This window comes from Gekko japonicus, unplaced genomic scaffold (genome assembly GCF_001447785.1).
Source record: "Gekko japonicus isolate JY-2015 unplaced genomic scaffold, Gekko_japonicus_V1.1 scaffold347, whole genome shotgun sequence".
In the NCBI taxonomy this organism is placed as follows: domain Eukaryota; kingdom Metazoa; phylum Chordata; class Lepidosauria; order Squamata; family Gekkonidae; genus Gekko; species Gekko japonicus.
In genome coordinates, this window is record NW_015173133.1 from 17,268 (window position 1) to 28,299 (window position 11,032).

The 11,032-nt window shown below is 40.8% G+C and overlaps 1 protein-coding gene across 1 annotated transcript in view; it reads right to left on the reverse strand.

Annotated features, from left to right (window-relative positions):
• The window catches only part of LOC107119626 (ribonuclease T2-like), a gene marked incomplete at its 3' end in the record, with an annotated part of 20,095 nt that extends 11,217 nt beyond the window's left edge, over positions 1-8,878 (reverse strand). The window contains exons 1-3 of the mRNA XM_015422161.1: positions 8,809-8,878; positions 4,469-4,568; positions 2,784-2,850 (exon numbers count right to left, since the gene is read on the reverse strand). Of these exons, the coding sequence (XP_015277647.1) occupies positions 2,784-2,850; positions 4,469-4,557 (156 nt within the window). The remainder of the gene's footprint in view (positions 1-2,783; positions 2,851-4,468; positions 4,569-8,808) is intronic.
• Positions 8,879-11,032: the final 2,154 nt, after the last annotated feature.

The following is an 11,032-nucleotide window of genomic DNA, read 5'->3' on the forward strand; positions in this document are numbered from 1 at the left end:
ATTAAATATGTGATTTAAAAATCTTATTACTAAAAAAGAGAGACAGAGAGAGAGAGAGAGAGAGAGAGAGAGAGAGCAAGAGAGAGAGTGTGAGAGATTATATGTGTATAAATCACAACAGGTGCTGCTAGACAGCACTCTTCCAAGATGAGCGATTTCACCAGGGAACACTGTGGCCCACATCAAGTCAGAAAGAACATCAGAAAGCTGTGAAGAGACTTGCCACCAACATCTCTTAGCTGCTCCAATATTGAAAGATGAACTAAGATGCATGCTCTATCTGAAGCCTCTTTTAAAAAAAGCTACAGAAAGCCATCTCGGAGGCTAATTAAACAAAAGGAGTATTATACATATTATATAAAATATGCATTAGCCAGCTGTGGTTATGATTCACCTACTTTTTTCTATCAAAAAGCAAAAAGAATTTTTCCACATAGAAACATCACACATTTTTGCATATAGAAACATTATACATTTCAAGTGGTCCTAAGAAAATCCCATTAATGTCAATTATGCCATCATTTTCAGTGAACAAACAAATCACACCGGGCTGCTGGCAGCATGCTTTGTCTCAGTGTCATACACTGCCAACTACACAGTTATGGCCTAACGGCAAATTAATTGGTAAACCTGTTTCATCAGATTGCTGACAGGGCTCACCTGAATGAACGTTTCTCTATTAAAAACAAAATAACTCATGCCCAAAGAAAACAAGGGACCAGTGAGACTCGCCCAGTCTTAGCTCTCTACATTTATGAATATTTTGCATAGAGGAAGCAGTCCGTCATGCAAGCCCCTGCCTGCAGTTGGAATAGTTTTACAATCTTAAATCGCCCGACAAGAATATGACCCACAGCAGACAATTTTGCACAGGTTTCTTTACAGAAAAAAAAGCATACGGCTAACAGTAATTATTTTATGTACAGCTAGATTCCAGTCCAGTAGCACCTTAGAGACCAAAAAGATTTTTAGGGGTATGAGCTTTTGAGAATCAAAGCTTCCTTGTCAAATATTTATTTATTTGTTTGTTAAACTTACATCCCGCACCTCCCCGCCGAGGCATATAAGGTGATCTGGAGCTCAGGTGCTACTGGACTGGAATCCAGCTGTTCTACTGCAGGCCAACACAGCTACCCTCTGAAACTATCTTTATGCTAACATTTCATCCTCAAAGCACTCTAAATATGAATCATGCAACAATTTGCCATTTTTGTATTTCCTTCACTTTAATACCAAAATTTGCTTTGATGGAAAATAAAACGTTGGTAGAAGAAGACCCATCACGAGTCAACTTCCAAATCATTTAAAACCAGAGACCACTGATGCATTTGCCAATGGCACATGAATCTTTTTAGCCCACCAAAAGATGAATGAGGGCTCCTCTTGAACCTCTGGACTTTAGAGACACCCAGAAAGCAGTGAAGCTTCTGGGTGTTTCTGACACACAGCCCACCACTGTGGAAGGAAGAGGTTTGCCAATGTGGCAGAATTATAAGCGAGACTGGGCCATTTCTGTATAGCAGTGTGAATCGATCCCAAAAGCATGATTAGCTTTTGCTGTATGCCTCTCACCAGGCACCCATTCCTTTCAAAAGTGTTGCCTTGCCTATGGCCTATCCCCTACAAGCATTGCTTACATCCTGCGAGGCATGGTGCCAGCCCTGAAGTCTAAACATTGGGATATCAGGGTATATGGCACCATGGCTCCACCTTGACACAGGAAGGGTGTCTGGAGTTTTCTGACCTCACAGATTATGAGCTGACTCCGAGCAGAATTCAGTGGGTCCTTGAGGGGCAGGGTCATATTGTCATCATATTTCTGTTTGACAACTATACGTGGCTAGCAAGGTATATGTATGGCTTGTTTTCTCATTATTAGTCGCTACACACCAACCACCCCATGGATTTGGTGGGGTCTTGGTGGGTAGCTGGAATGCATTCCTTTACTTATTATTAGTGTACACAAATTTTACATATTGGGGATGGTAGTTTTGTATGCTTTGCTTTAAGATTTTTATATGATTTTAAGGTTCAATAAATAGATCAAGTTTGCAGCATCTGTTCTCTCTCAGTCTCTCTCTAATGAAGTCTGCTCTTTGGCCAGCTCCATCCATCCCAGAGAGAACCCTGGGTGGGTTCCTGGGAGGGCCCTGGTCACTAGAATTCCAAAACAGGCAGCAACCATGAATTTATGCTAAAACTGCTTAGTGAGCATACCCAAATGGAGACTGAATTTGGGTCTTCCACAACTATACCCAACATTCTAGCTACTACATCATACTGGCAATGTACATATTATATAACGGTAAATTTGGAAGAAACTCAGCTGACTGTTGTTGTAGTGTTGTGCCTACAGTAAGCATCAATAACAACCTCTGCTATTAACTCCAGGTTAAAAGTTACCCCTGTGCTGTGCCTTGGTACTCTCTTCCCAGATTCTACTGCACATGCAACAAGACAAGTGACATGAGCAATTATTTGTGAGGGTAAGCCAGTTGCATTAATGGCTACACCAGCTGTTAAACCTAGCAAGATCTTTTAGATGTAGTCCCCAGACCCCATCCCAAGTGCAATGATCAAGACCAATCAGGAGTTTCCCTAACATTGCTACCTATGGTTTGGGGTTTTACCCCTGTAGTAGGTATCTAAAACTGGATTTCCCCCTCTCCTTGTGGTGATCAATGATGAAGCCATTTATTTTGAAGACAGTTATTCACCATGAGCCTTCAGAATAGAGCTAATTTAGTTGAACAGATCTGTTCCTTTAAAAGGAAGAACCTTACCTTACACACGGTCACTGGCCAATGATAAACAAAGTACAATTTCTTCCAGTCATGGAAGTGAGGACTACTGAAACAACAAAATAATGACCTCTTACATATACAATATTGTCTAATTACAATCAAAAGCATATTGAGTAATAACACACTGTTAATACTAACATAGGCGCTATACTTTTAAAATCAAGTTTTTTCAAACAGGTGGGCTTAGAGTTCCATTTGTACTGCTTTCTCTTTTTTTGGCACCCCCCTCCCATGGACAGGAGCCTCCCCTTTCGATTCTCCTCCTGAGCTACGGTGTGAGCCTTCAGTGCAGCTCAGCAGGCAAAGGGGGAAAGGGGGAAAGCTCTTTAAAAGGTAAGGGGATTGTGGAACAGCAAGCTGTCCCACATCATTTTGAAAACAAAGCTTAGGTCCCTTCCCTTCCCTACAGGCGCTGCAGGCCAAGTGTCCACACAGAACCTTCATCTGTGGTTTCTCCTTTAAGCTAAAGAAAATTAGATTTTTATTTTTGCTATCTTAAAAGGGGGACAGAACCAGGAGCCAGGCAAGTTGTGCCCATATTGGGCATGACATGATGTGGATGCTCCCATGTACTGCAGGGGCTTCCTACTAGCCATGGAGGGTAAAACCCCCACATAGATGCAGTTCAAGACTTTATGGACTATCTTGACTGTCCTTCGCTTCCTACTTAAGGGACCGCCTCTCCCCGTACGTTCCCCCAAGAGCACTGAGGTCGGGGAATTTCCATCGCCTGGAGATCCCAGGCCCCCGGGAAGCAAAGTTGGCCCAAACTAGGGCCAGGGCGTTCTCGGTGGCGGCTCCCACCTGGTGGAATGAGCTCCCGGAAGAGACTCGGGCCCTGCGGGACTTAGTGCAGTTCCGCAGGGCCTGCAAGACGGAGCTCTTCCGCCAGGCCTTTGAGGGGGAGCCGCCGCCGCCATTATACCACCAATGATGTTACAACCATCTGCCCCACATAGTAGTGGCAGATGTCGCCCAACAGAGCTGGGGAAACACTCTTCCTGGCGCTTCTGCAGTGAATAATCTGAACGCCAGTTTGGGATGTCGTCCATCTTGGATTGTATGAAATTGTATGTAATTTATGAGAGCACCAAATTTTATGTTAGTAATCTGTTTTTATTATGCTGTTGTATGCATATTTTAATTCTGGCACGGCCGCTTGTTAGCCACCCCGAGCTGATTTTGGATGGGGCGGGATATAAATCCCAAAAATAAATAATAAATAAATAATAAATAGCTAAAGTTACATCCAAGTATTTTTTTACGATATTTACAGTCCACCTTTCTCACTAAGACTCAAAGCAGATTACACAATGTAAATCAGAGCACTCAAGAGAATTAGACATCTGATGAGTGAAGGACTAGGAATGCAGAAATTTGAAAACAAAGAATTAAGTATCAGACATGACATGTTAACAATGCCAAAAGGTAATTACATAGGTAAACAACAATGTAGTGAGAGCAAGACAACTCTATTAACTGTTTCCTTGAAAACGTGGAAAAGATGGAGTGCTATGTCTCAAGAAATCTACCTATCCCTTGAAACAGAGGCTCAGAAATTAGCCCATTCTTGACTACTTCTCCTCACAGAAATTTCAGTTCAGTTTATCATACTATGACATTAAGAGCCATAATCTTGATATCATTCTGTACATGTCACTTACCTATGAACAAATTTACTTGGAGTTGACTCGTAACAAACAGCAAACCAAAAGCACCAAACTATCAAGAAGCACTGAGTCACAGGTTTCATTCTGACACTGCCTACAAAGGAAAACACCCAAACATGTTAAAGTAAGACTGCAACTAGATAACTGATAACTTGAGATAACCCTTAAAAATGGTGCACCGTTTTCTAGTATACCATTTTCAATTTGAGTAGATCTCTAGAAAGGTGGCACATAATTTACTATATGTGTGTGTGCACGCGCGCGTCTATACTCCACAACAGAAGAGTTAAAACATTTTTACATAACAAGATTAAAAAGTTTAAAACTAAAATGGTAAGAAATAAATGCAATAAAAATCCATAAAATAGCATGGGATTACAATTTAGCTAAAATTATTGCAGAATTAGCAGATACTTTCTTCCTTATATTATTGGGCCATGGCCCAATTGTTTCCAGTTTTAGGATTGCTGAATATTTAATTGCTGCTATGCCCATCTTTTAACTGTTTTAACTGTTTTTATTGTTTAATATCTTTTAATTGCTTATTGCTTGTAATTTATTGTTGTAACCCGCCCAGAGCCTGGGATCTAAATCTAAATAAATAAATAAATGTATTGATAAAAAGATAAAATAGCCACTTTGGAGGTAACAAAAGGGATAGCATCATGTACATAAATGCAAGTATCAGGCCAATATAAATCCCCCCATTTGCAGAGCATTCTGATTCAGTAGCCACAATGAGTGGGGTACATTCCTAGTTGGTAAGCACCATGTTTTAGGTAGTCACAGAAGAAAGTCACATCTTCGCAACTTTTCAAACTGGGAGCCCCAGCAATGAAGGTCCCAATGCCTTCCAGAGTTCAGTGTATTTAAATCCATAGATTTCAGTTAGCTGAAAGTAGCTTAACCCTGTGCTGGATCACAGCCAATAAATCCAGCTCCAGTATAAAGTTTTGCTTGGCTAATTTAAGATTTTACAAAATTCAGGCATAACAGGACTAATGAATATAACACCTTTGAAAGGGGGGGGATTTGTCAGAAGCCTTTAAAGCTCTACATATCTCTCTATATAATACACTGGTACTTCATACAATAGATTGAGTAGCACATTCAGCAGAAATCATCACCAATTTAAAAAAAGATGAACTCAGCAGAGTGTGGTTGTTATTCACGCCTATAAAAAAAAATTACTGGGTTGGATTAAAGCACCATCTGCTAATGGAACAAATTTTCCTGACACCCCACACCTGCAAGACTAGGTTCCCAAAATGCTGATCCTTCAGGATAGTGAGTACTGGGGAACGAGCAATAATGCGCCTCATGCCTGTGGAAAATGACCACTGGATCCAACCCTGTATGTCTACAGTGCCATACAAATACCCTATAAACAGAGTCCTGTTTCTCTTTCAGCTTCTGAGAATGCCCAAACAGATTCCATCCCCCAGCCATCATCTTCAGTTGTTGATGCTCACAACTTCAATACTGCATTGATTTTAAACCAAGTCTACACCAAAGATGTGAAGAGGGATATCACTGGAAGGTATAAGAGAGCGCCACCCCACCTCTGCCCTACGTGGCTCTTACAGTAAATTGGAAGCCTGTGAACATTCCCCACATATTCATACAGCTCTTCCCCTCTGCTTGATTGAGCAACACAAGTTCCTGTTCTTTGACTAAGCAGGGAGGAAGAGCTGGACAGAGATCAGGGAGGGACATAGAGGCCATTCCTTGTGGGAGCCTTTTTATATTGGCACATAATGAGATTAAGCCCGTTATGTATCATTGTATGCAAAGCTGCTGTTCTGTCCTGCTGACTTTATGGCACTTTAGAGACAAACAAAATTTATTCCAGCATAAACGTTCATGAGTCAGAGAGCTCACTTCATCTGATACACGAAGCTTAAATTCTTAAGGCTAATGAACTCATATTTTGCTGCAAAAATAGAAGGGGTGTGTGCACATTAAAAGATATGCCAGTTTGGTATAGAATAAGCAGAAGCCAGAGAGTGAATGTCCAAAGATTTGACCTTAAAAAAAACCCACACACACACACACACTCCCAGCTTTCCCTCTAACCAACGAATGGGGGGGGGGTCTACTGGAACAGAATAAACTATTCCTATACCTTGAGAATTTACACAGCATTAAAAAACAAGTAAAGGACCACAGAAGGCTACATAAATGCATCTCATTGAAAATTAAACTAGAATAATTTAATTTAATCTGTTTCCTCACTTCCAGCTTTGGACCAAGTTGCCTTCACACAACCAACTTGGCTCTGATCAATGTCAAAAGAGAATAACTGCACATCCACAAGGAAGAAACCAGATCTCTGCTTTCTTTGCCAGTCATTTCCTGTGCTATTTGAGCAATTTCCTGTCTCAGTTTCTTCAACTATGAACTTGACTACATACTAATTACAGTGTTTTTGACTATGCTGTTCCTCAAGTTCTACAATGGCTATCTCCAAAGGAAAAGCTCATCAGGAGATTTGCATTATAATGGTAAAGTAGCTTTTTCAACTGTGTAGAAATAAACTCCACTAAAATTAATAGCTCTAACTCTAGCAAATACTTAACAATCAGGTAGATATGGTATGTTGAAAAGTGATCTTGAATATGCAAGTTCTGGTCTTTTTCAGTCCCCCCAGCAAGATGGGTAGCTGATTAAAGAACTAATAGTGATCATATTTGCATCCCACCCTTCCTCCAAAGCAATAAGAACATTTACCATCACAATAATGCTGCTAGGATTGGGCTGAGAAGCAGTTACCTGCCTAAGATCACCTAGTGATCTTTATGGTCAAACAGGAACTTGAACCCAAATCTCTCCAATCCAAGCCCACCACTGTAGCTAATATACCACATCAGTCATTAGGCCATTCCCTGCCTGTATGCAACCTCCTAACCTGACAGCTACTCACCAGTAACAATGAGCTACCTAACAGAGACACTAAAAAGGACCAGACCCTGCAATAAAGCCAAATGACACCCCATATCCACTCAAGCATCACTTTTACAAGGTCTAACAGCAACCCTATTTTCAAAGGTTCAGCATACCATTTACCCTTCAACAAGATATATGCAAACAACATTGTGTTATCTACACAAGATGAACAAGTTAGTGATATAAAAATTGGCAAGATTCAGAAAACAGTGGGAGGATGTTTTTATTAGCTTGGCTACTCTGCCACTGACCTGAAAGACACCATGCTTCCACAAGAGAACTTCAAAGGAAGATTCCAATGAGAAGCGGCCAAATTAAAAAATTTCAGGAAGCCTGCGACAATGTCATTAAAATTCAATCAGCACAATCGTACTTCATTGTAACGTAGCTGCTAAATTAGCTTAACAAATATAGTAAAATTGTGTTATCACCTAGCACTGCTATTGTGAATGACTACATCCGTTATGTAACATTAAGCCTTTCAGGGAACCACCAGGCAATACTTTTTGCATTTCATTGCCCTTTGACTCCTCTGTTTACCATTCTTCCCTGTTTCACTGTATATACACTTAGCATCTGGTGAAATGAACTCTAATCAACACACAAAAACCATATGCTGCAATGAATGCTAGTTTTTACAGTACCATTACACACTAGTATGTATACAGACTCAGGTGGGTAGCCCTGTTGGTCTGAAGCAGCAGAACAGGTTTGAGTCTAGTGGCACCTTTAAATACCCTGAGAACTCAGTTAACAGAAATCAAACACACACAATCAATCCTGTTTGCAAATAAAATAGTTACAGAGCCTTTGGAAAGTCTCCATTTCTATTAGAAAAAAAAACAACCCCCCCCCCCCCCCAGGAAAGCCATAAAACAACTAATTCGAAGCTTTGTCACACATTCCAGTAGAACACGAACACGTGTAGTCTGATTCTATACAGGTTTTCTCGAAAGTAAACCTTGTAGAGTTCACTAGGACTTACTCTTGTGTGCACCTAGATCTGAAGCCTTATCCAGGTCGAAGCTAACACCTGCAAATAAAAAATGTCTCTCCCTCCGCAGCAGCCTAGAACAGCGCGACCTTTTAAACTTATTTTTGTGTGGAAGTAATACACACGGCGTTCCATAAAACCTACACCCAAGTAAGTGGGGAGGGTGACCTAAACCACATAAACCCAGTGCTATACCCACACTTCCTCAAGAGCAGGCAGTGGAACTTGCTCTCAAATAGCTAAACGTATATAACTGCAAGCTGGCTGATTGAAAGCCCCATAATGAGCTGGACTTGCTACCGACTAAATATGTTGGAGGAACTACGCTCCCCTCCCCCCTTTTCACCTCACAGAGCGCAGCCCTACGGCTTGTTGTGCTGATTTTTAATTTTACCTGGCTCGTGACACAAAAAAGGGGGAGAAGAGAAACACCGGAATCCTTGCAGAAGCGACACTTCTTCACTTCCCACGAACCCCCAGTACTTCCTCCTCAAGCATTAAATCCCGCCCACACGTCGTTCCGTTGAGCTTGCTATTCGCTATTGTTGTTGCACGCTCCATAGAAAAAGCAACAACACCAAGCATGAATAAACTGCAAGCGAGCATAAATGCAGAACTTGGTACATGGTTTTTTTAAACAACAACACATATTCGCTTGACCTTTCATATGAAATTTCTAAACTGCAGCGTCACTTTGTCGCGCCAAAAGATTGTAACCACCAGAATACACGATTAAAAAACAAAAACCATGATTGACGGAACATGCCTGTTCTGTAAAAGTAAGTGGTAGCTTCATTAGATGACCTTGGGCTTCTTTCAACTTGGCCTTTTCCCCACAGATGAAAAGGCAACTATACAGCAGGGCTGCAAGCCTCCAGGAGGGGGCTGGAGACCTCCCGGGATTACAACTGATTTCCAGAGCGCAGAGATCAGCTTCTATGGAGAAAATGGCTGCATTGGAGAGGGGACTCTATGGCATTAAACCCTGCTGAGGTCACTCCCCCTTCCAAAACCACACTGTTGTTCCCTCTAAGCTGTGCAGTCTTGTGAGCAAAATTTCTACATTGTGAGCTACTGGCATTAAAGTTGTGAGCGAGCGATTTGGCTACTGCATACATTAGTTTGCTCTGGAGCCATCCTTCCTGAGCCAAGGCAAAAATGTGTGAGCTGGAGGCTAACAAACTGTGAGCTAGCTCACACTATCTCAGTTTAGAGGGAACTAGTCCACCACCCAAATACCCAGGTATTTCCCAAGCTGGAGTTGGCAGGCATCCCTAAGCAAAACTCCAAATATTTATAATGTTTGGTGGACTGGCAAGTCTTTATTTTCCTGAAAGAAAGGTAACAGGAATCTTGGGGCACTGTAAATTTATGCTGGAATAAAATTTTGTTAGTCTTTAAATTGCTCCAGGACTCCAGTTTATTTTCACTGTATCCTCTTGGAATTATTACTACAAAGTGAAATCTCACTGAAATCCATAGGTCTCTTGTATAAATATGTTCAGGACTACATTGTTAACAGCCTGATAACAGCTGAAACTAGCATAGGATTGTAGTCTGATTTGTAAGGAGTTTCAAGACTCTGGGTTGGATGCCAATGAAAATTTCTGCATGCACAACAGTTCTTTTGCAAGCAGAAAAGTGACAATTACTCCTTTCTGTCTGCTTGTTCTCAAGACACTGTGCAAAACAACAAACCATGCAAAATAGTATACAAATCAACATAAATTAAACATTCAATATTTTTATATATCACATATATATATTTGTATATCACAATTGTATATCACATGTGCCATTTATCAAAATACTCTCAACTATAAATATATATCATGATATGAATTAACATTAAACTCAAACTATAATTGGTGCAAAACAGCTACCCACATTGACTGGGCAAATGTGTACTCAAGTTGTGCCATAGAAATAAGATTCCTGGATGTTATAAATGACTGTGTATTGAAACAGTGGACCAGAGAGCCAACTAGAGGGGCAGTGAGCCTTCATTTAGTTCTGAGAGGAGCACCAGACTTGGTGTGAAATGTAGATGTTGTTGCCCCAGTTGGAAATAGTAACCACAATGCCATTAAGCTCAGCATTCACGTCAATGGAAAGTTGCCCCAATAGCTCAAAACAATCACATTTGATTTCAGTCTTACAAAAATGAGAGGACTATTCAGAAGGGAGATAAAAGGAAGAATTAAAAGAGTGGTAGATACCACCCTATGATGCTTGTAAACTATGTAAAACCATGTTCATTAATGCCCAGCTACAATGCATACCTTGTTAGTGATGCCAACACCCTGAGGGCACTAAGGTTCTTTGACGTATGTGGCTAGCCAATAAGCCACACAGTGAAATAAACTATTCCAGGCAATAAAGGGTAAAAAAAAGATTTACTCGAATAAGGAACATCTTATAGCAAAGAAATTCAGCATGGATATTCAGTGAGCAAATACAGGGAGCAGACTTATATACTCTTTTGCTCCTCCCAAATTTACATCATTGTTGACATCATTTAGACATGCTCAGTTCAGATTTCTTTCCCTGGTCAGTCATCAATCACATATTTGACAAATAGGATGTTATTTGGCTGTGTCCCAACTTTACAATGCAGG